The sequence below is a fragment of the Lagopus leucura genome, unplaced genomic scaffold (genome assembly GCF_019238085.1).
Source record: "Lagopus leucura isolate 7727_CA_CO unplaced genomic scaffold, USGS_WTPT01 Super-Scaffold_100001, whole genome shotgun sequence".
In the NCBI taxonomy this organism is placed as follows: Eukaryota; Metazoa; Chordata; class Aves; order Galliformes; family Phasianidae; genus Lagopus; species Lagopus leucura.
The window spans coordinates 69,431,587-69,457,036 of NW_024962262.1; the positions used below are offsets into that span (position 1 = coordinate 69,431,587).

Sequence of the window (25,450 nt, forward strand, 5' to 3'; positions counted from 1 at the left end):
CCACATATGTATGCTCATCTCTGCTTTGCAGAGCTCTTGACAATCTTTCCTTTTCTTGGGGGAAGGAATTTAGCTGTATCTGTGCAAATTTCTCTGTTCAGCTGTGCTTACTGCAGCTCAGCTCTACTGTTAGCTGCTTCACATCCCTGCATCACACTCATTCAGAACTGGCAGCTCTGGAGCAGCCGATTATGGAGCAGAATGTTCAGAAATAGGGCAATGAGCAGCTGTCATGAACTGTGTTAAAGTACAAATCCAGCCTTACCATGGATGGATGGACTTCACAGACTTAAACCAGGATTGTGCAGCTGGGACTGCCGTGCACAACAAACTTCACACCAAGTGACATGAGTTGTGTGGACATCCAGGAGATGGTATGAGCTACTCCCATGCATCCAGTGTTCAAAAAGGAAACTGGAAATGGGTTTTTCACTTGCATCTGTGTTTATCTGTGGCATCCCAATGAAACACAGTTGGGCAAAGTGTGTCCAATGTTGGCCTTACGCTCACCTCCAAGATGTCAGAATAAATGATTGTCCATCTTCAATCTGAAACACTCCGCACAGTATGAACTCAGCATTACAAAAAGCTTCCATCCTTACATTTCTGTGATCAAAATGCACACGAAGTAAATACAGATTTTAGGAGTAGCCCTAGGAAGAAGTATTACCTTTAGCAATTATCAGCTGTTGACCCCCACTCGCTTGTTGCTCCATTACTGAAGAGCTTGTGCCAGCTTCCCTTTTACTGGTTTCATCAATGCCAGAAGAGATCTGTTGAGGTAATGAGTGCCTATTTGTGGCAGGCCTGGGAAGGACTTACACTCCCTAACAACGTTTGGCTCAGAACATTTGGCCCAGCAAAGTTGCATTTTCAGTAGACTTAACCTTCAGACCTACTGGGCACATCAACCAGTGACAAAATGCAGGAAGACAAAGCCCCAGCTACGCGAGGTGATGACAGGAGGACTGTTCAAACTGGAAAACTCCAAGTACCAGCCAGGTTGTAAATGAACCATCTGTGGAAAATACAGACAAGCAAACGTACAGACATCAGTAGGTGGTGACAAGTGGTATCACGTGGAAGTGAGCAGACACGTTCACTTTTTTTCTGTGAATACTAGGCAATTAGGACAAAGGTAGTGTCATATTCATTGGTCAGCAATTAAGAATAGAGCCCTTCGAGATATGTTAAAGCAGAACAAAGGAACGTTGCCAGTGCTATTTGTGCCAGAGACAAATATTTTGCTCAGCAACACTAAGTCAATTGCAAGAGCACATTCAGCCCACAATGAGCAACAGAGAACTGTAATCCCTGTTGAGCCAAGACATCTGGATACCGGTTATCCAAACATACCACAACCGGTCCTTCTTCAGCATCAGCTTTTTGTGCCTTCCTCACCGAAAGACATCACCACACCAGCAGTCTCAGAGCTCTCCCTTAGCTTCTCAGACGTAGATCAACATGATGCCATCTTGGAACTGCAAATCCCACTTTGAGAGCAATATCGTTGTTCTTCATTACAATGCTCAGTGCTGCCATGGCCCATTTTCAGTCATCTTCAGAGCCAATGCTGAACTCCACGAGTCAGCTTGCAAGTCCACGCTGAAATACATGGTATTTAATCTAATCAAGCAATAAATGAATGTTTTAAAAGGTGGAGAGAGAAAATGCTCCTATAGCTTTATGTTTATTAAACTCATACAGCATGTTGAAAAGCAAAAGACAAAAAACATGATATATTTTTATTTATTATTGCTCTTAAAGGGCTTGGTAGTCAAATATACAAGCTACGTTCTATTAAACCAGAAGAAAATTGTGTAAGATATAAAATCTACGCTCACTTTTCCAACCCAAGCCACTTGCTAATCTTCGTCAGTGACATTAACTTTAGCTATTTCAAGTTATTTTAATTTATACATACTGTGTATGTGTGCGTGCGTGTGTACATAAAAACCCCTATTTTAAGAGGCAAAATTCAAAATGAGGAGCTTTGTGTTGGTTTTGTACTGTTTTGTGCACTGCTGTATATTTCAGTTTCCCAAATGGTTACTGATATGTTTGCTTAGAAGAGCAAATTAATTAAATGATGACGCATGTATCATATGTTCAAAAAGAAAGCATGACCAGTAAGTTATAAGAAAATAAGAAACGTGGGTTATTCTCCCCTTGATGTACATGCATTAGTCCCATGATTCGTAGTAGGAAGTTGCATGCACTGAGAGGAGAAGAGTATCCCATAAAGAGAAAGGCTATTAATTCCTTTCTTCTTTAAACACTTCCCCTCTTCTCAACATTAAGAAGGGATTTATTTTGTGAAAATCTTGTCATGCCCCATTAATATACTGCTCAAAATGTAAGTATAAAACATAGTGATCAGCCTGCTTTGCAAGCCTCACTTCGCCAGTACAGTTTACTTATACTCAATATCATCTTCAGGAAGCAAGTATACAGCATTTGCAACACCTTTCTAAGAAACAAGAATTATACCCAATATGTCCATTAGTGAATTACTTGTGGGAAAAGAAAAGGGAAGGGGAAACAAAGAAAAGCCCACTGGTTTTAGCCTTCTGGTTAAAAAAGTGAAAGATCAGAGAGTTAGCTTTATCAGCATTTGGAATCCTAACCATCTTTAAGTACAAAAGCATTCAGTAAGGAAAACAGAGTCATGGCTAGGATCTGTTCTCAATTCCTAAAGAGTATTTCAAATTTCACTAACAACAGTTGCTTATCCTCTATCTTAGGGAAGATTTTTTGGGGTAGAAAGATAACGTAGTAATGCTGAGGCTATGGGTACAGTGATTCAGTGAGAATAAGTCTAAGCAAAGACAGACAATATAGGTCATCCTTCAAATCCTTTTGTTAGAAAAATCACTAGCAAAAATCAAGTGCATGACAACAGTGATTGATGACCCTCAGTAAAATATTCTTCCAAGTTACAAAATTCCTCTTCCAGTCTTTGAGAACAGAAAAAAAATGTAGGAGAAGAGGTTACAATCCAACAAAACAAGTATGAAATGAAGGTAAATTATTACTTTTTTATCTTTGTTACTAGGGCAAAGATGAAAAATAACTATCAGTGCTCTGATAAGATCTGCTGTTTACAGAAGTGAGATAAATACTCTAGTGGCAGCTGGGTTAAACTGACAGACCTCGAGGGTCAGCTTCTGCCCTCAGCTATGGATCTGCAACCCATTTCCAATTGCAGCTAAATGCAGATTTTGGCCATCAGACTTAAACACGTAGGTAACTCCCATCTATCTGTAATTGTGCATACAGCAGCAATCTGCAAAAATCTTAGAATGAGCATTTAGAGGGGGGGAAAGACAGGTACAGCCAGGATTCTGATCTCTATTTTCAGTGGAAAAATCTAAAGGTCTATAAGTAAAACTAAAGGTATTTAATATCCCTGAAGAGACCCCATACTCATTCTAATGCTTAACAGCAACGAGCCACCTTGTAATATTCTTCACATTAATATCTATAGCACAACCAAGTAGGAAGTGCAGCACACTCTACTGTTACACGGAGTACGATCCTGTTTTCATCCTGTATCGACACCAAAACTCCCATTAGAAGTTCAAGAGATGCCAGTATTTGGAATCTGATTGCTACAGACCTTTCCTTTCAGAATTCTTGTAAAGGACAACATTGTGAAAACTATTGTGCTCATTTCTGCTATTATCTCCCTTTTTTACTAAGAGACGTTGATTGAACTGGACTTAGGTGATGACAGACATCAACAGAAATAGCAGGAGAAAACATCAGGACAATTGAACAAACTTCCTTCTTTGCACGACTCCAAATCCCATGATCAAAATTCAGAAAACAAACCCAACTCGAGCAAATTCAAAATTACATGCGTGTATGTTGTGAAACAGGGCAAATTACACTCAAGACTGAAGTACTATTTTGTGATTAAACAGCCTTGAGCAGCTGGCAGGAGATATGATGAGAAATCTATGCTGGATAAATACAAGTGGATTTGCTCTAAGGTATGTACTCATAAGTAACGCAATGCTTCCAAATCCCATTATCCATTCTCCAAAGTTACAGAAGTTTTAAAAAGTTGCCTGAAAATAAAAAGTATCAGTGTAACATACAAATAGGATTTAATCTGTAGCCATGACAACACAACCTTTCCAAAATGACTAACCCAGTGAACATGTCAATTAACTCAAAAATGATTGTTTTTCTCCTGGATCATTAATTAAAAAAGTTGAAAATCAACAAATGCTGTTGGCTTTAGCAAGAGGAAACGTTCTGCGGCTCCTCTTGTAAAAGTGAATGTAGTGCTCTTGACAGAAACCAGTGTATTCAGTCATCTGAAGATGCACACAGCCTATATTCAATGACATCTTTTCTCCCCCTACCCCCAAAACCCCAACAAAGCAAGAAAATTTAGATTCATCCTCCCTCCACCCTGATTTTCTCCCATAGTTTGACTACAGTAATCCTTAAACAGGCAGAAAGTCGATGCATTCTCTTCAGGTGATTCCTCCAAATTCTTCATTCTTGGCTCAAGTTTTATTCATTAATATTAGTCATCAGTTATTAAGAAAAAGATCGTTTCTAAATGTTTATTGTTTTTGTTTTTTTGTTTTTAACTGAAGTTAATCGGATACCATAGTCTGGTTATATGTGCTGAACTGCAGCTGTCAGTTATTCCTTTTTCTTGAATTCTTGGTTGCCATAGCTGGAGCCTTTTTCTATTTCAGTTACTCCTATCAGTCTACGAACTCCAAAGGAAGCTTTAAAACATAACAGAGAAATGGGATGTATATTAAAGCCAGTTCAAGAATTCAGGAGATTACGTTAAACACAGAAGCAGAACAAACATACAAATACGAGTTATTCCAAGCCTAACAACAGTATTTACTATTACGATACTAAAGAATGCTGCTTTTCAACTGCACACTGTATGAAGTTGCATGTAGACCACCAATTTTTGTGTGTTTTCTTTTTTTTTTTCTCTCCAAGATCATAGACAAGATGTGCAGTCTGAGTATTTTCTCCTTCAGACATGGACTACAAGACTCACTTGCTATTGATTGCTATAGATACTGCTTAAGATATGAAGGAAGTCTGCCTGGATTAAAAGCTTTTCAGATAATAAAAATACTATACAAGGTAAAAGACTACATAATGAGCTCTTCTGCAAGTCCCATTCATATCCATTATGCACAGAACTTATTTGAGCTAATGGATCCTATTACATGTCACTGGGCTTAGCATCTTCTCTGCTTTTATTACCTGCTCCAACAAATCCCAGGAATGCAAGGATAAGGAGAGGTGATCCGCTTGCAAAAACTCCAAAGCCAAATGTGAAGAGAGGGGAGAGAAGAACTGTGGCCCAGAAAAGAAAGTTTAGGAGAGTCCATGGTCTCCTACGTGGTTTAAACTGCTGGCCAGGAAATGTGCCTTCTTGATTATACATCTCTTGCAAAGCATCCTGCAAGAAAGAGAAGATGGATGAAAACATAATCCTATGTTCTTACTAAGCAATCCAAGACTAGTTAACTCTAGGACAACATCAAGGACATCCTCTGCAGTAAATACTTGTCAAGAGTACATGGCATCCATTTCCATCTGCTGTTGCAGCTTTTTTGCTGTTTGGGCATTTCAGTTGACTGCCAGAGCTACTACCAGCTGAGCCCTTTGAAGGCTGTGTTGGTAATGATCAGAAACTGAAACAGCATTGGCCATCCCACCACCAAATAACTTCATCTGCTTTCTTAATCTCTTAAGAATTTAGGGCAGTATAAGGCCGCAGTTCAGACAGTACTTGCCTCTTTGCTGGATGCTTTTTCTTCCCATTTTTACTTCCAGAAAGGTCAGAGTGATTTGAGTAAATCACAGCACAAAAATGCTATATATATAGCAAAAAAGAGGAAGATAAATCACAAACTGACCAGCAGAGACAGCACTGTACTAACCATAAATGCAAGACTTATTCCTCTCTTGGTGTGTAAGAATGCTCTATAAGACATCCAAGCCACTACCAAGGATGGTTCAAATTAGGCTATTTCTTTTTTTTTTTTTCCTGCTTACGCTGTTTTTCTTTTAGCTTCCCTTACAAAGGGCTGAGATGTTCAAGTTGTTCTTTGCCAACAAAGAACACAGCCTTTTGAAGCCATATCCATTGTACAGGAAGAGCATTTTAAGGATTCCAGTTACAACATACTGCTACAATCGTAAGATCAATATATGAAATACCCACATATATAAATAATACCTCCCCTGACAACACCCCTCACATCTCTCAAGTTTAATGGAGGAACAGCAAACATTAGCAAGGAACACCAAGCCCTCAATTTGCAAGCAAAGCAGAGCATTCTGTCCAAAGAATGGAGCCAAGCAGAATGGAAGCTCTGTGCTGCATCTGCTTAGCCCTGCTATTGGTTGTTTAACAAAGACACAAAGAAAGGCCCTATAAAATACCTCATGAAGTTTGCTCCTCAAACCAGGCAATTTCAGCAGGAATTTTCATACCTAAGAGTATTCCAGACCCTTAAAATTTGCTGCCTTCCTACAGACCTGTTGTCTAAGTGTAAGCTTGGAAATGCTGCAGCGTAGGCTAACATAGCAGAAGAAAAGCAAAGACAGTTAATATTTCTGTGCTCCCCGTTCCCACACAGGGACTATCTGTACCATGCCACATACTGTTTCAGAGGTATTACAAGAAGACAAGAGAAGAAAAGTGAGTGTGGAAGAAATATAAAAGCAAAGGACCAGTGTTGCTAAGAGCCGGGACTGGCTGTCCCTGGCACAGTTATCACTCTTCTTGAGTTCATAAAAGCATCCACTGGGAACATGGGGCTTTTAGAAATGTGTGACAGACCCAAGAGCTGAAGAACATAAAAAGATGGTTGACTGCTATTAGTCTTCTGCAACAGTCTCTGAAGCCCAGTGTGCTTCCCAACAATTCGAGACCTACTCAATGGCTGCAGAGGGGTGGCTAAGGGGCTCCCTTAACAGCATGCCTATTCTGCTCCATTCAGTAATTTGAGGAATAGCTATCAAGTTATATATATTTCCATCTCTCCCTCTAGTGGAATGATGTGCATTTCTCAATTCTTTAGCATACTACCTCTCAAAATTCTGAAAGAAAGATAAGAAAGAAAAGCTATTTACCTTTTCTTGGTAAAGCTTATGAAGCCAGTTTGCAGCTTCCTTTTCATCTTGAGGGATATCTTCCAGAGGAAATCTCCTGGTTTAGTAGAGAGATGAAGGAATAAGCAAAAAAAGAATTAAGAGAAAAATACAGGTGTTTGACTTTAGACCTCTATTAGAGAAGATCTCCCATTGAATAAAAGACACAGGCTAGATGTAATAATGTCACTGATGGCAAAGTTTTTTCTTTAGTGTAGATGAATTGAGATGTAAATAACTGCTGATTCACCACCTAAAAATTTAGATTTTTAAGAAAAAACAAACTGTACTGGCTCCCATCAATTTCAGAGCACATCAGTGAAAAAAGCATTTCACATTAAAACGCTGTTACTTCCTCCCTGGAGCCATCACCTGCTGTTTCCCAGTGAGCTCAGACTGAGGCACCGAGGGCTGAAATAAAGATAAGCAAAATTGACAAAACTGTTCCATTCTTTTAGTGAGGCGAAAAAAAAAACCTGGAATGTATGGAAGGGGAGTGGTTACAAATTCACGTTGTACCTACTCCATGGAAAACACTTCCTACAGGCTGCCTTCTTGCTCTCTGCCTCTCTGGCCATACAAATAAAAACATACACTTCTGGTGCATATGAAAGTTATGCCCAGCTCTGGGCAGTGACTTGACCTCACTGAGAACAGCTGCCTTTTGCAATCCTCTTCCTAGCAGTGAAGAGCCAACCCATTCCCTGCATTCTTTTGTTTTCTGAGGTACGCCGCTTACACATTCACAAATGCATCGTCTCCTTTCTCAGTGGCACACATCTTGATGTCACTGATCAATTCAGAAAGAAGATGCACTATTTGTAGAGGTGAAGGACACACATCTCCTACCCTCAGCTCAAGCATATTTCGGCATTGCTCCAACAGTATGAGGCCCCTCTTACAGCAGGGCATTAAGAACAGAAGTGTTATTTCTGGGAGAGCTCCAGATTCAGTGATAGCACATAAAATTTATTTGCTGTTGTTCAACCAGGGAATGTGTTTCCACAGCTCAAAGTGAAGCTTTTGAGCCTGCAGCAGCAGAGGGAAGACACTCCAACACATTTCTAATAATTTCTGCATCCCATAAACAAACGGAAAACTAGGGTTCACAGATTTCTTTTTAATAGCTCTAACAGGAGGAGATGCTCAATTAATAGAAGTAATGCTCAATAAAAGCTCAGTAAAAAGTCATTTGCTGAAAGCCCTCTGCTGCAATTGTTGCTGTGTTGATACTGCCACTAGAGGGTATCACAGCAATAACATTTACCAGTTTAGCCCTGGAGTCCATCAGGACAAAGACTGGATCATCTGCAGCTTTGCACAGGTATCTGCATACATATATGTGAAGAACAAGAGCTTACATGCTTCTTTTCTCTATCTAAGCCCTCTTTGCTGGCACATCAAAGACAGCTAAAGATTTTGAAAATGGTCTCCTCCCCGATAGAGAACAATAGCTTCAAGCATAGAAAAGCATGGAGAGAATGTTGATTCACTCCATGATCATATTATAGATCAAAATTACTGAACAAGATCACTACTAGTTTCTTTAACAGAGTGCCATTCGTAATTTCACCTGGCAGCCTTTCCTCAGATAGCACTTCTTCCACAAAACCGTGCTGTGGTACCTTGACACAACGGATGACCACTGGGATTCCTACAGAGCCTTTCACCCGTGGAAGATCTGGCATGACAAACCTGCTTTCACTGAGACATTGTACAGAGCTGGTGCCACGCATCTGCCATGCACAAACCCAAGGGCAGAGGTGAAAAGAGTGAGAGAAGTGGCAAGACTACCTGCGACCTCAAATAGCTGAAGTGAGCTGTCAGAAGAACAGTGGAAAGAATGATCAGATGGTTTGTCAAGCCCAAACACAAAAGGGAAAGGACGAAAATCAAAAGGAAAGTGTCAGTAGATTCTATGATCACAAGGAGGCCTTAGAAGAAGAAGGCAACAAGAAGAAAGCAAGAAAGAGAAAGCATGTGTGTGTCCATGGGTGAAGTACGTGCCATGGTGTTAGGTATTAGCAGTCACTCTTTCAGACAAAAAAATAATGAAGAGTGGGAGGAATATATCACCTCATTCATACGATCTTTGAAATTCAGCATTATTTAACTTCTAATCTGCTAGTCAAACCATGTGACAGAAGGAGAGAAACTGGCACAACAAAGAGCCTTACACCACTCACTATAAGAAACTACTAGTATTGGATAGGCTATTCATACTATGTGTATGCTTTACATGAGACTGGAAAGGGGACAGAAGAGTTAGTTGGCTTCCTGTTCCCAGCAGAGAAAAGAAGGCGGTATGTAAGTGCCCTCACTGCACAAAGCTCGGGGAAATCCCAGCTGGACTGACAGTGCTGTCATATCCAGCCTTAAAAAGCCTATCCAATGTGCTGTGACTTGCTAGGCAAAATTAGGGCACGATTTTCAAATATGAAAGCAAACTGAAGCAGGGGAGAAACAGGGAAGTTTCAGTGGCCTGCAGAGAAAAGAAAACTACAGCAAAAGACATTTCCTCCAACATCTGCATACACTTCAACATGCCAAAGCACGCATCTTAAGGCTCACCTCCATCATGAGATGCTCACCTTACACACATATCTGCTTCATATTTCTTTCCATAAAGAATTCCTAATAAAGACGGGTTCTTGTTTCCTCTGAAATTTAGTGTTACATCATACACTGCTGAAACTGTTGTGAAGAAGAAAAAAAATGGCTGTTACATCAGTGATTCTAGCAACCACATTGCCAGCACCCTCGCATTAAACAGCACCAGGGCCCTGTGCAAGCCTTGCATTAATGATGTCAGGTGGCAGAATCCTTCCCCACTTTGTTCTTACATGCTGTATTTATCTATTTCAGCCACCTGACGTTCCCAACTACATTACCAAAACACAAGGTGACTTGGTGAACTAGGCAACAATGGCATACATAAGAAGACTATTTTTTTAAAATGGTAACAGAGTTACGTGGCACAAATAAAATTCAACTCTTTGGAAGGGTAGATAACTGCAGGACAAGGAGAAATGGTTTGAAGTTGAGGGAGGGAAGATTTAGGTTGGATGTCAGGGGAAGTTCTTTACAGAGAGAGTGGTGAGGTGCTGGCACAGGCTACCCAGAGAGGTTGTGGATGCCCCATCCCTGGAGGTGTTCAAGGCCAGGTTGGATGGGGCCCTGGGCAGCCTGGTCTAGTATTAAATGGGGAGGTTGGTGGCCCTGCTTGTGGCAGGGAGGTTGGAGATTCATGATCCTTGAGGTCCCTTCCAACCTGGGTCATTCTGTGATTCTGTGAAATAACACTTGACACAGTGAATGTTTATTACTGCCAACTCACTAATTGTGATTAACGTAATGAACAGAGCATACTACATTGTGCTACACATTACAATTAAAAACAGCTTGCCAGTACCTGTTCCCCTGAGACACTGGACAGCAGTGGTAAAACCTTTGGTTCTGGGCAACAGGTGGTACTTCAGTTTGGGCAGCCCCTTGGATTCAGCTACCTCCATACTGATACGATGCTTGGTCTCTGTAAAACGAGTTCCTTCACAATACAGGAGAAACTAGTGCAGCAAGACAAAAGGCAAGAACAAGGATATCTTGTGATCACAACAAACCAAGCAGAACACCAACATTTTTTGAACATAAGCATATATCTGTGCATGTGTACATAAACACTTAGGAAAAAGCGTATTAATCATAATCATTAAACCTTGCTCATTTACAATTTGTACTGTACAAGCAGAATTACTCATCTGAGGACAGACCTGTTTGTTTGTCTGAAAGCTTTCCAATTGTTTTTTATTATTATTAGTGCCAGTTGTGTTCATAAATAGTGATGTGTTTTCCTAAAACCTTTACCTTGTTCATCATGTAAAGCATCAATCTGACTGCAAAATCCTCCCATACAGACTTCAGGCAGCACAAAACTTTCTATCTGTCCTTTTCCAGCCTCTACGTTACCACTGCTCTACTTGAGAGAGAGACCAGAAGCAAAGCAAAGCCATGCCAAGAACCAACAAAGCCCATCTGAGCACCTTGGGGTGAACATCTGTTTAGCCCTGGTCATTTTGACAGGTGGACATCATTTCCATCACGCTTTTGATTTTACCTTGGAAACACTGCAGGATTGAAACGCAAATCTGTGCCCCACAGGTGCAACAGACACAGGGGGAAAGCAAGGGTTGCTACTCCTCTTTCTCACAGCACTACCATGCAATGCTGTAACACTGCAATTCAAACAGAGTACCTGTTGAATGAGTCACTATACACCTGCAATTTGTTAGAGCTGCAGCTGCTCAACTTTTCCTTGGTGCTGTATGTAAATAATGTCCATCACAAAAGGTAAGTTAAAGGAGTGTTAAAACTACAAAGCCATGCACACAGTAGTTGGAAGTGCCTGAGTGTGTGACAGCATGGAGCTGGTCCTGCAATCTTTATTTGGCCCTTGAGGGAATACCCCTTATGGAAACAAGACCAACCACAGGCAGGTGCTGAGGACAGCTGGAGGTGTAGAGGCTGATACTGCACACTGAGCTTCTGGTCTTGAATTCAAGTTCTCTTTCCCCTATACCAAACTCTCATCTTGTAACTCAGTGGAGAAGCAACCCTTCTGAACCCAGTACATGAGCAAGGCACAGACTGCACTGTGAAAAAGACCTAATGAAGAAAGGTTGTAGAGGCTGTGCTAATTACAACACTTGGAATGCAAAAAAAAAAGGAATTGATTTGTTCAAGTCAATTTTAATCATGATTTAAATTACCACGCAGGAAGTCTTGATTTAAGTAATCAATGCTATCTATATTTTGCATTTATATTTTTTAAGTTGTTTTCTCCAGAGACCAGTCCTTGGATCTCAATACAAAATCATTACAATATATAGATTTACAACTATCATGCAGTCTTGATGAATATTAATGGGTATGTTTTTTTCTTCTTTTATTTTTAAACACTATATCAGAAGGGTATATTAAATTTTGTTCATACTCACATATTCTAGTTATTCAATACTTGAAAATACATTGGCCAGAATCCTCTTTTTCTAAACCTTGTAGTTTTGCAATGATAGAAAATCCTGAACGATGCACTCAGTGTGAACAAGGTAAGCCTACTATTTCACCATTCATTTTAACAAGCTGTGTTGAATGGCATCAAAATTCAGTTAAACTGTGCATAAAACCTCTTAAAATGTTTTATGAGCCAAATAACCGTACATTTAACGTACTGCTAGAAAATCAAAACAGTAAATTTATCTCAATATTTTCATTCAAATCTAAAAGAAGTTTACTAGGTTGACTATTCCATAGCAAAGTCTAACAACATTGCATGTAATGAAACATACATGTTTACCCTTGGCTTCAAATAATGTCAAAATAAAAAGGAAATACAGTAAGCTTACGATTGCTTTTGCCGTTGTGTATTTTCTGATGACTTTAAGGAAGCATATAATTTTACAGATAAAGAACACACCAACACATGAACTTCCTATTAAAATCCATGGTGCGTGCATCCCCCCATCCCACCTCCTTTTCCAGAAGAGACTTTGGTTTGTGTTCTTTTATCCTACCACGGAAAATGTAACTTAATAGTACACAGATTTGAACTTACGAAAATGAACTTATCTTATGCATTGCACAGCTTTGATTTTATAAATCAAATTTAAGCTTATAAATCATCTATACAAGCTTCTGAAGTGCTTTCCAAATGCCTATCATTAAGAACAGGCAAACAGAACAACACTTCACATGCACGCACCAAAAGATGCCCTGAAACAGAGATGTTTTCCATGATAACATGCAAAGAAAGTAGGGAGCAAACCTTCTCCTGATATATAAGGTATTGCACTGCAAGAGCACAACTTCACTGTTTCACTTCCAGCAGTCAGTACTAGAGGAGGAAGCTGACACTTACCCACATGTATTCAGGATAGTCAGCCAAACGTTTTAATCCCTCAATAACTGTGTCTCTGTCTTCTTCCCATTTCCGTTTGCAGAAAACAATCTCAAGGAAGTACCATGTCCAGCCAATTAGGGGCACGTACAGCAGCTCTTTCTTAGCAAGAACTTTGGAACTCTTGGAGAAAGACAAAAACAACAATCCAAAAGTGTCATTGGCTGATGTGCACGAAATGAAAGCATTAAGGTTAAGGTGGTAAAAAGCTGACAGGGCTTTAGCTGAGAATCTGCATGGGTCTAAGTCAGACCTCTAGCCCTCCAGATGAAGGGAAAGCTTATGGCACATACCCCCAGCACTCCAAAGCGCTCCGTCATGGTCCAGCCACACAAGAAGTCAATTTCAAAGTTGTGATTCAAGATGATGATGACATGCTCTTTCCCAAAGGTATTCACTGTAGCCTCGTCAGAGAACAAGGTGCACTCTGTGCCCGACCACCATTCCAGCAGCATTACTAACTCTGAGAAACATGAAGAAGAGAGAGATGAGTTAGGGGTGATGCTTACTTACAGAAAACATTCAGTGTTTCAATGGCAGCCCCGTGCAGCGCCTGGTCTCTTCTAACTCCTGACAAGACTTGTCATCTTCTCAATTCAACCCAGCCAAGATTAAACGAGAGGTTGTAAATCTACAGACCAAGTTACAATGCTATCCTTGAGCAGAATTTAGATAACTGGATATATGCATTATGGATACTTTAACAAGTTTTTAACAGTGGCAAGTTTAGAGTTTAGACATTGTACTACAAATGTGAAATTCTGTGATCACCAGAAAAAATAGCAAAAACTTCATGTCTGAAAACAGACAGCTGAGCTGTTGATTGCTCCACTAAATGAGTACATATTCTCCCAGGTGGAACACAAATTATGCATAGATGCAGCCTTTTACTTAACATGAAATAAGTTTTATGGAGGTAAACAGACCCATGAAGGGCTTTTAAAGGGATGTGGTGCACAGATCTTCTGCAAGGTATTTTAATATTAGAACACAGGATTCTTAACATTCTACGTTATGGTCAGAAGCAACAGAGATTCAAGCTAGTTTATCAAAATACTTGCACAAAGCCAGGAATGATAAACTGCTTCTTTTGTGTACAGCTAAAGAATGAACAAGCCCTTTCCCCTCTGTCTTCTCCAACTTTCAGTATACCAATGTATCTCCTCCTCCACTCTGTACCTTTCCTTCATTATCCACTCCTCTTATTTTCAGCCTCCATCCTTTTCATCTTAGAGAGACCTTCCATTTAAATTCAGCACGCATTTAGTGTAGTTGCTATGGTTTGCCTATTTATCTCCTTTCAGTACAATGAGGCAGATGGAAAGCATTGCTGGTATCATGGGACAACTATAAGAAGTATGAGAATAGTTCATTTTCCCAGTATGAAGATTTGCTTTCATGCAAACTGTAGTCATTGGTATTTTCTCATTTCAGTAAGTTATAGACGCAATCAAACTTTGTGTGCACAACTATGGCAGTTAAAAATTCCAGCTCTTCTGATGCTACTATTACAAATATGCAGGGTTAAAACTAGTCCTTTCAGTTCTCTTCATCAGATTCTGACACACCACACTTCAACCTTCTGCCAGGAAGCCTTGGTTTTGCAAAATGGAACAGTGCCTTCCTGCATGAGGGCTTCTGATCAGTGGGATCACAATTCACACTATTCTGTCTTTGCTGCCAAATAAGAGTAAGTCCAATTTTGCATCAGAGAGAAGGCAAACATAGATAGTACCTGGGTGAATAGTAAGGGAAAATGATCCTAATCTGCTAAAGACACATAGCTTCTGTAGCTTATCTGCCAAGTTGTTCTCCTGTATGATTTTCAAGACTCACTTATTTGGAGGCCTGACAAATGTATGCAATTTGCTGACTGAGAGAATGCAACCCTAGCTGATTGGAATTGCAGCAGAGAAAAGAAAACTTTATACCAACTAGAGATTTTCATCATTTCTTTACAGCTTTGTCTCCTTTGGGAAAGATGTTATTGCTTTCCTTTCTTGTTCTGATTATACTGGCTCAGTGCAAGAACCATAGAATGGTTTGAGCTGGAAGGGACCTTTAAGATCATCTGGTTCCAACCCCCTGCTATAGGCAGGGACAGCTCCCTCTAGATCAGGTAGCTCAAAGCCCCATCCAGCCTTACCTTGACTGCTTCCAGGAAGAGGGCATCCACAGTCTCACTGGGCAACCTGTTCCACTCTCTCACCACAAGAATTTCTTCTTAATATGTAGTCTAATTCTACCCACTTCCAGTTTAAAACCATTTCCCTGCCAGCTATATGCAACCAGAATGTCCTCAGCTTAGAGCCATGTTCTCCCATGTTGGTGTTTGGGAGAATGGAGTGGTGGTACCAAACACAGTGTAATGCTCCAAGCAATATTGCCTTTTGAACAACTCTAGTAACTGCTATATTCACTGTATTTTCTTAACAAAAATAAAATCAATCCATTTCTTTCTCAGCATCAGGTAAAAAGTCTGCAGAGGCAGGTGTGGATGATTTTCTGCAAAGCATTCTTTGTAGTATGGATTCCAAAATAGTGGAGGAAGCTTTGCTTAGACTTGCCAGATTTCCACTCTGAAAGAGGAGGGCTGATGAGCCAGAGAATTCATATGAGGAAACAGATTGTCCTTTACAAGTGTACTGATAAATGAAGCAATTATAACAAGGAGTGGGTTCATTTCCTTTTTCTTTTGGTGTGTGGGTTACAGCTATTTTGTGTGTACTGATCCTGTCAATGCTACAGCGAACCCGTATTTCTGAACCAAAAGAATGTACAACTTGCAATGTCTGGGATACTCCATGTAGCTGCCACTGAAAACTAATATTTTGCTACAACAAAAATCCTTCCTATGGTGTGGAATCCAAAACACCAAAGCAAGTGGTTTTCTGACTTCCCAAACCATTCAGAAAAGAAAATAAACAAGAGGCAGCATAAAGTACTAAAATTTGAGTCTGGTTTTGGAATTGGACTAAACTAAACACACTGCTATCCAAGAGCATAAGTCATCAGAAAAGAGTTGCCACAGGGACACTTGGAATACAGACTACCCCTCATGAATTAAATATGCAGTGACGTGTTTTACTTTCAGCCCAGAGTCAGACAGAAATCTCCAGCACCAAGTTACTCCAGGAAGGTGCTGGCAGGGAGGACAGGGAGGAGAGGATGCCACCTCACTAAGGAAGGGGTAATTTGAACCATACCATAGATGAATGCATTTCTGAGCCATCCCTGATTACAAACAGTAGCTCTCTGAACACTGGCAATCCACTCCAGCATACAGTTACGTACAGATGAGGGAAAGCAGTGCTTTAGGACAACTGACTCTTGCTGCTCTCCATCTCTGCACCATGTCCAGGTTAAAGCTGGAAGTGGAGGTGATGGAGAGGTGCTGAAAAAAAAAAGGCAGGGCCACACTTACTGGAGCCTGAGGGGTGAAGCCTCTTTGCAGGAGGGGATAAGATCTGCAGGGCTGCACTCCAGCAGGATCTGTGGGGTTTGGCTTAGCCCTACTCCTGGAGTAGCACTGAGTGGGGATAAAGCGCTTTGTGTGTGGCATAAAGAGAGAGCTCAGCTATCACAGTGAGGAGAAAACAAAGAAAGAAGATAGAGCCCACTGGTCTGACTTGTCCTTAAATATCTGATCCACAGCTCTGCTAGATTATCTAAATTCACTAGTACTTACCATAAGAAAGCTTTCATGCCTAACCCACCTCTCTTTTCTACCTTTACTTTTTCCTTGTCCAAAAAATGTTTGCCATGGACACCAGATAAAGTCTGTCTCCTTTCCCTTTTGAAGCCATGCTTTATGTACTTAAGAAGAGCTATAGTAATACAGCCTCATTTTCAGTGGGCTACAACATAGGCACACACACCAACCACTGTCTATCTACCCTTACACACCATTCTTCTGCCAGACTGGCAGAGAACCTTTTATTGAAGGTCATTACTGCTACGGAGAGATCCTACATGAAAAATTCTCAGCCTCAAATGAAACAGTTTCAAGAAAATGACCAAAATGAAGCATCTAGAATATAATACCAAGCTGTAGGTTCACTGCCAAAGGTTTCCTCATAATAGAACACATTTTGTTATGGAGGACAGCATTTGAACTGCTATGTTTCCACAGCTTAATTATTATAAATCACAACCACAGCGCATAGTCTCTGGCTCTTTCACTACAGGCCATCAGCACTTTGCAATCCCATGTAACATTTACATTCATTTTCTCAGCTTAATTTCTCACTCATTTAATTTATAACAGGCTATACACGAGGGGTTATCCTAGGTACAATGCATTTATCTATCTCCTCTGAATCATTTTGGACAATAACTTCCTTTCTCCTGTGCCTCTGAGACAGCTGTCTGAGTAGGTGGGACAAAAAGCACAGGAAAAGGACAATAATCTTAAAACACAACCAAACTAGGTACTTTGGAGAATTTCTGTTGGTAGTACTACACACTGATGACTTCAGAAATGTGGGTGCCTGTCAGTGGACTGCTCAGTGGTAATTTAAGTACTTGTTCAGGTCATTCATTTACCCAAAGCGGGATGCTGAGCACTAAGGTAAGTGGTTGCACATATTGGGTGGAGATGGAGAACAGAAATAAAATAGATGACTCACTACTGAAATAGGAAGCGACATTTGAACTAAGGAGCCTTCAGAATGTTCATTTCAGAAATCTAATTTCCTGTTAAACTGTATGATGGCAAATTCGAGACAGGGAAGTTTTGCAAAGTCTTAAAAGAGGAAAAGCGAAGCAACTGAACTCGCTGTGTAAAGCTCTCTCAGATGCAGAAGAAGAAAACTGTTCACAAGAGACACAGGTGTCATCGACTGATACTGTGGGGTGTGAGAGAATTCTGAAGCTGTCACACAGTCCAGCTATAAAGGCATCTGTTGTAGATACTTTCAGACAGACATCTGTCTTTGCAGACTACACAGTCATCTTGAGCTCCTAAATAAGAGGTCAACATGGTGCCTATTCTAAACGTCTGAAGCAGTCTCTGTGAATTCCACTTGCTCACACTGCTTAGCAGAGGCTCCAAAGCAGGGTGAAAATGTTACTGATCAGCAGTTTCCTACCCAGCCAGGAAGGGTATACGGGGTTGTAAGGAGCTTTACTTCCCACTCCTTTTACAGAACAGAGGGACAGTATGTCTCAGTGACTTGACTTCTGTACATTTGCCCAGTATTTCAGAAAATACGGTGGCTCTGAACTACTCGGAAAGAGTCTACTTCCAACATAGCAGCTCTCTTTCGTGTGTGTATATATGTGTAGATATTTTTTTTCTACAATTAACAAAAAGAAACAAAAAACACTCCCCTCCCCACCCCCAGACCTCATGTCTCCTTCAATCATACTCACGGCTCCAAAGTGAATAGGCAAGGCGACAGTTTACTCGGCGATAAAACTGCTTGTTTATGGGCCAGAGGATTAGTGTGCATAGTTGAATGAAGTTAATGATCAGTCCACTCACAACAAAGACAAACCCAATGAGGAGGTGAACAATGAACTGGGTCTTCAGAAAGGCAATGAAGCCCATGATAACCACTCAGAAGCGTGTGCAAGGGCCGTCACTCAGAATAACTGTCCTGCAAGAGAAAGAAAAGCATCTAATTGAGTTTGGATCCACAAGCCCTGAGAAAGGGCAAAATAGGAGCACTGAAACAGTTCGTGCAACTTCAGCAACTGTAATCCAATCATACAAACTGTTTGCTCACCCAGTCTGCCTCATTCAGGTTTTCATAGAATAAGTCATCGACGGTACAAATCACTTCCACAAACAGAAAGGAACATTCATTTGCAATTTACAGCCCACCAAGAAGATTTGAAGATGAACCTCACAGTTCTCTCTTCAGACAAAGCTCACATAATCAGACAACACTGGGAGGAACACAGACCCATGCAAACCAGTCAAGCCCTCACTAGTAAATAAACTGAGCTGCAATTGCTGTGCCTTCTGGGGTTGCTGCTCCTGAACTGCAACAGGAGTCTCATCTTTCCTCATCATCTTCCCCCTCGTCTACCCATAAACAGCACGCTGAGCCTCCAAGACTGCGTAAATGAACCGATGCCTTCCTAGCCTGCCCTCAAAGCTCAGCACACACCTCTTCTGAACAAGCACAGACTGAGGGCAGCCAGGTGTTACAAAGGCTTTGCTACATGTTTGCTACAACTACAACAGTACAGCAGTCCATGTGCAGTGCAAGTTCTTCACCCTGCAGCAGATTCATGATAGAAAGAGCACAGCTGGTCAAGAGCATCAGCCTGGCAAACTAAGACATGGAAAGAGAAATTAGGTATTTCCACATGCAAAGATCACGCCGGAGCAAGTTTAATAACTTTTCACTTTGTCAAGCCATAAACCAGTTAGTAGGAGGAAAAAAGTAAAATAATAAAAAATCCTTAGGCTATCTAGCAGTACAAACTTGATCTGGGAAAGGTCTTGGCACAGAACACGTGCCCACTTCCGAATTAGCCAGAATACTTAACCTGGGCATGGGCCATGTTTATCCCTCGTGCAAGAAGCTGGGTGATGTGTGAACCAGCATAAAGTCATAGGAGCTTAGGCAAGCCTAATCCAACACAAATCCTGCCTGTGTGAACGTAACTGAACAAAGTATTTTAAACAAGAAACCTGACTGAGTTTATTCCAAAACTGTGTTATCTCACGCTGGCCTTTCTGATCTGTTGTGTACTAGAAGATCTTCAATGAAGCCAACCAGGTTACCAAACCACAGATTCAGTTACTCACCCAAAAAATAAAAGCACACTCCTAAATTTCTGCCAAAGTTTGCTGCAAGTATTTATGTTTTCTCTCTGCAAGTGTTGCAAATGACCAGAGCCACCAGTAGATGGTAACAAGTACATTTGACAAGATGAGCATCCAAAGGTGATGCTGAAGTTCCCAATGCCTGGAAACAAAGCACTTTCCAGCTGTGAGGAACCAAATGCCACCTGCTTACATTATGGTGCTATTTATAAAACTCAACAGTAGTTTTACTTGGCAAAGCTTATTCTCTTCCTGTCTCTTCTACATCTTAGTTACTGCCTTTCAAGCTACAAAGTGTCCAGCTTTTACACAATTAAAATCTCTTTGCATGATTAATAATCTTGTTACTTCAGAAGTACATTACAGAGGGGAAAGGCACTATTGTGCCTACCACAGAAAGCAGAGCGAGTTGAATAAGCTGATATTGAAGCTTCTGATGAGTAATCTAAATTCTCCCAGTGTTTTCCCATAAAAATGAAAGAAATATTTCTTCCAATAATAAATTATTTCAGGAACATCCGTTCGGAAGCAGAAACTCATGTTTAAAAAGAAGCAAGTGATGCCCTCCTTCCTCTCTCCTCCCTCATTGAAGAGCTGCAGGGTGTAGTTATCTTCCAGAAGCCCAAACCCCACACCACTGTTGACAGATACCATCCCATTCAGGAGTACCACCATAGCACTCAACGTCCAGCGCCCTAAAACAGCAATGGGTTCGTTTATCTTTTCAGCTAACACGTGCTTCTCATAGAATCATCTGGGTTGGAAAAGACCTTCAAGATTACCAGGTCCAACCAGCAATCTGACCTACCAAGTCCCATCGTTCCACGTCCACTCATCTTTTAAATACTTTCAGGGATGGGGATTCCTGCTCCAATGGCTGATGTGAAGATATTTTTCCTAACATCCATACTAAGCCTCCTCTGACTCCCAGTAATTATTTCTCAGATTGTGACTTGCCTTCTATACAGACACATGCAGGCAGCTTTCCTGATGACTGTATCCCTCACAGTTATCGTACTAGTGCTTACTACATCCCAAGTCACAGTTTAGCCCATTGCAGAAAAGTATTATTAATAAAGCACATACAAAAAGCATGAAGAAAAATGAAGTTTCAAGTATTATCCTCAAATAAAATGACTGGGCTGCACTTCCATAGTCTCTTTGATTTGAGCAGTCTGGAGCACTCTGGTATTTGCCCTATAAACTAAGGACACTGCCATATTAGGCACCAAAGAACACGTCATGTTACCCAATGGAAAGCTGGAGACAAGATGGCATGCTGCCTCTCCAGCTTTGCTGTGAGCGGAAATAGCGTCTGTCACCTTTGCTCCAGTTCCCTGCCCTGCACTCTGGCATCATCTCTTTGTGGATCATGAGAAAGGTAAAGAGAACTGCAACCGAAGAAGAGCTGGTGTCCATTTTGCCAGTCCCTCACTTAATTGCTCTTGAATTTTTAAGGTATTTATTAAGTTCATCTTAACACGGGAATTCTTTATTCTCCTGCCCATGTAAGACAGTCATGCAATTCAGGACAGACCAACAGGCAAAAGATGGTCAGCAGCTGCTTTACTGAATCACAGAGACAGGCTGGGAAGAAGAAGACAGAGAAATTTTGATGGAATGAGGAAAAGCAGAACTTCTACATCTCATTGACATATATGAAGACCAGCTAAGGGAAGTGGTTAGGAACTGAGCACCTGCTTCAGCTTAGACAGCAAGTCTCAGCACCGTTCGCTTATTTTGAATACGTAAGCATGTTCACTGACGTGCTAGTAAAATCTCTCAATTTTACTCCCTCCTTTCCCAAAGCAACTTGTATCTCCACAACACTGACCCATAACCACAAAACCTCTATTTCTAACTGTTCAGCCACAAAGAGAACCACGGGTAACTTTTCACAGCCTCAAAAAGGTCCTACTTCTCACACTCATGCCACAGGGCAGCACTAATGTAAAACCCAGCTCAAAGCAAGTGGCATACTTCCAATGCTTTTAAGTGCCTTATCTCACAGGGTCACTTGACTATCAGAGACCACTCCCCATAATATTAATCTTCTCCAACAAGAAAATTCTTCAGCAGTCCTGGCTAACCAGGGATGTCCCGTCAGACTGGAGACTGGCAGATGTGACGTCCATCTTCAAAAAGGGCCGGAAAGATGATCCTGGCAGCTACAGACCTATCAGTCTCACCTCAGTGCCCGGAAAGGTTATGGAATGGATAATCTAGGGAGCCATCATGGACCAATTAAAGGTTAACCAGGGCATCAGGCTCAGTCAGCGTAGGTTTACAAATGGTAGATCCTGTCTGACAAAATTTCATTTTATGACAAGGTGACCCGCTTAGAAGGTAAGGCTGTCAATGTGATCTACCTGGACTTCAGTAAAGCCTTGACGCTGCCCCACACAACATCCTCATGGAGAAGCTGGCTGCCCATGGTTCATATGGACAAGTGCTCTGCTGAGTGAAACACTGGCTGGATGGCCAGGCCCAAAGAGCCGTGGTCAACGGATTTAAATCCAGTTGGCGATCGGTCACAAGCAGTGTCACCCAGGGCTTGGTACTGGGGCTGGCTTCTATTTAACATCTTTATTAACAATCTTGATGAGGGAATTGAGCACACCCTCAGTAACTTCGCAGATGACACCAAGTTGATCAGCCAGAGGGAGAAAGGCACTACAGAGGGACCTGGATAGACTGGATCGATTGATGGGCCAAGGTTAACTGTATGTTTCAACAGGGCCAAGTGTTGGGTCCTGCATTTTGGTCACAACAACCCCAGGCAACCCTACAGGCTTTGGCAGGAGTGGCTGGAAAGCTGCCTGATGGAAAGGGACCTTGGTGTACTGATGGATAGTCCTGAACATGAGCCAGCAGTGTGATCAGATGGCCAAGATGGTCAGTGGCATCCTGGCTTGTATCAGGAATGGTGTGGTGAGCAGGACTAGGGAAGTCATCCTGCCTCTGTACTCAGCATTGGTGAGGCCTCACCATGAGTACTGTGTTCAGTTTTGGGCACCTCAATACAGAAAGGACATGGAGATGCTGGAGCAGGTCCAAAGAAGGGCAACAAGGCTTTTAAAGGGCTTGGAGAATATATCCTATGAGGAGAGACTGAAGGAACTGGGGCTGTTCAGTCTGGGGAGGAGGAGGCTGAGGGGAGACCTTAGTGCTCTCTTCCAGTATGTGAAAGGTGCTTACAGCACCAACAGCAGGGTTGGTCTCTTCTCACTGGTGACAGGTGACAGGACAAGGGGAAATGGCCTCAAGTTGTGCCAGGGTAAGTTTAGGTTGATATCAGGAAACACTTCTTTACATAAAGGGTTGTTAAGCACTGGAATAGGCTCCCCAGGGAGGTGGATGTGTTTAAAAGCCATTTGGATGTGGTGCTCAGGGACATGATTTAGTGGAGGGTTGTTAGAGTTAGGGTAGGATGGTTAAGTTGTGGTTGGACTTGATGATCTTTAAGGTCTTTTCCAACCTCAGTGACTCCGTGATTCTATGATTCTTAAATACTTTACACCCTTCTGAGCTCCCACCATGTTTACCTCATTCTCAACTAAAGGGCAAGAGCTGAGCGCTGAGGCTCCACATTCACACAGATTCACAACCTCAGATACGTGGTTCTCAGTTACACCATCTTTCTCCATTAGCCATCTTTCTGCATTCATCACAGCCATAAAGATTAACCTGCTTTGAAACATCTACATCTCTTTTAAATGTGGCTCAAACCTGCTACCAAGCTGAAAAGCCATTAAAAAGCAGAATGGCAGAGAGCAATACTGCAACTCTTTCATTTCATTAAGAAATCAGCTTAAAAATGAAACAGATGCAGCACAAGCCCTGAGTGCATTACTGTCATTTTGTGAAGTTTATATTTATTTGTGAGCTCCAAACTAAAAATGAAGCCACTAATTATTCTATGCATGCAGTATTTCCATTTTTAACTCAAGGTTTTAATTCATTTACTGCTGCCACATACATACAATCCTCTGACGTTCATAAGGTATGCATGAGTAAGAGCACAGAGTTAGAAATTGGTCCTCTGGTTCTAATATTCCAACCCAATGAGAATTAATATGCTTACAACAACCAAAGCTGCTGCAGCATTACTGACATTGTCAGTACTGACGACCTTTTGTCTTCAGGTTTTTGAGCATGCCCTGTTTCTGTTTTCCAGTTGCTTCTACTCCACCAGACAATGATTATCTCCACTTATGAAGCTAATTACTAATATCTTTTGCTCCGAACCTGTTGCCCTCACTTTGATTTCTAGTATTTTGCCTACCTCATATTTTTGCTGGTCGAAAAATTAAGCAAAACCCTTATGAGACTGAATTCTGCCATTTGCTCTTGTATTTTAAAATACTGTACTTTTCAAACTGAGCTTTGTGAGCCTCCTTGCTGTTTGTAAAAACTTGGCAATCTTATGAAAAAAGGCCAATAACACTGCAAGTCAAAAGCAGTACAAAAAAACACTTTGGTGGTCATGTCTCATCAAGAGTTTCCTGACCATTTTTCAGAGCTCTATAAACTCTGCTTATTAGAAACACATAAAGGAAAAACCAAAACTCTTTTATTTTCACAGAGAGGACTATTTGTTCCATGAGCTGCTCTGTGAGTGTGAGTGGGACGGGCATGAACAGCAGCACCTGGAGCTGATGAAAACTTCTCTCAGTACACTTTCTGCCTTCCAGTTTCACAGAATCACAGAATAGCAGAATGGCCTGGTTGGAAGGAACCTCAAGGATCACCAAGTACCACCACAGGTAGGGCCACCAACTTCCCCATTTAATACTAGACCAGGCTGCCCAGGGCCCCATCCAGCCTGGCCTTGAACACCTCCAGGGACGGGGCATCTACAACCTCTCTGGGCAGCCTGTGCCAGCAGCTCACCACTCTCATAGTAAACAACTTCCCCCTGACATCCAACCTAAATCTTCCCTCCCTCAACTTCAAACCATTTCCCCTTGTCCTGCTGTTATCTACCCTTTCAAAGAGTTGACTCCCCTCCTGTTTGTAGGCTCCCTTCAGGTACTGAAAGGCTGCAATGAGGTCACCCCACAGCCTTCTTTTCTCCAGGCTGAACAAGCCCAGCTCCCTCAGCCTGTCTTCGTAGGAGAGGTGCTCCAGTCCTCTGACCATCTCAGTGGCCCTCCTCTGGATCCCCTCCAACAGCTCTCTGTCTTTCTTGTATTGGTGTTTCCTCTAATGAACTGATGCACTTTGCTTTTAAAACCAGCTATGAAAATCAGTACTGTAAGCATCTTTGCCCTCATCTCCCTTTACAGTATTAGAAAGCCCAAGAGCACTAACCATCTATCCAACAGTCCAGGCAGACTTGTGAGGGAAAGCAGTGCTCCCTCAGGACTCATTTATTTCAGGAGCACAGGTATAGAAGAACCACTGGTAACGAGAGCTGTGTAAAGTAGCTAGAAAACACAGCTTATATCAACAGCAGTGAGTCAGAGAAACGCATATGAAAGGAAATAAGGTGTAAAAAAGAGTTCTGGTATCCATTTGAACAGTCTGTACCAAGGATTCTCCAGATACACTGTAAAATAATA

The 25,450-nt window shown here is 41.5% G+C and overlaps 1 protein-coding gene across 2 annotated transcripts in view; it reads right to left on the reverse strand.

Moving 5' to 3' along the window:
* Positions 1-1,711: 1,711 nt before the first annotated feature.
* Positions 1,712-25,450, reverse strand: part of AGPAT3 (1-acylglycerol-3-phosphate O-acyltransferase 3) — a 92,376-nt gene continuing 68,637 nt past the window's right edge. For both annotated transcript variants that reach the window (XM_042867240.1, XM_042867239.1), the window contains 8 exons: positions 18,479-18,705; positions 13,399-13,568; positions 13,067-13,228; positions 10,565-10,718; positions 9,744-9,846; positions 7,135-7,210; positions 5,254-5,452; positions 1,712-4,751 (listed from right to left, as the gene is read on the reverse strand). In XM_042867240.1, coding sequence (XP_042723174.1) covers positions 4,663-4,751; positions 5,254-5,452; positions 7,135-7,210; positions 9,744-9,846; positions 10,565-10,718; positions 13,067-13,228; positions 13,399-13,568; positions 18,479-18,656 — 1,131 coding nt within the window. In that variant the 5' untranslated portion in view covers positions 18,657-18,705 and the 3' untranslated portion in view covers positions 1,712-4,662. The remainder of the gene's footprint in view (positions 4,752-5,253; positions 5,453-7,134; positions 7,211-9,743; positions 9,847-10,564; positions 10,719-13,066; positions 13,229-13,398; positions 13,569-18,478; positions 18,706-25,450) is intronic.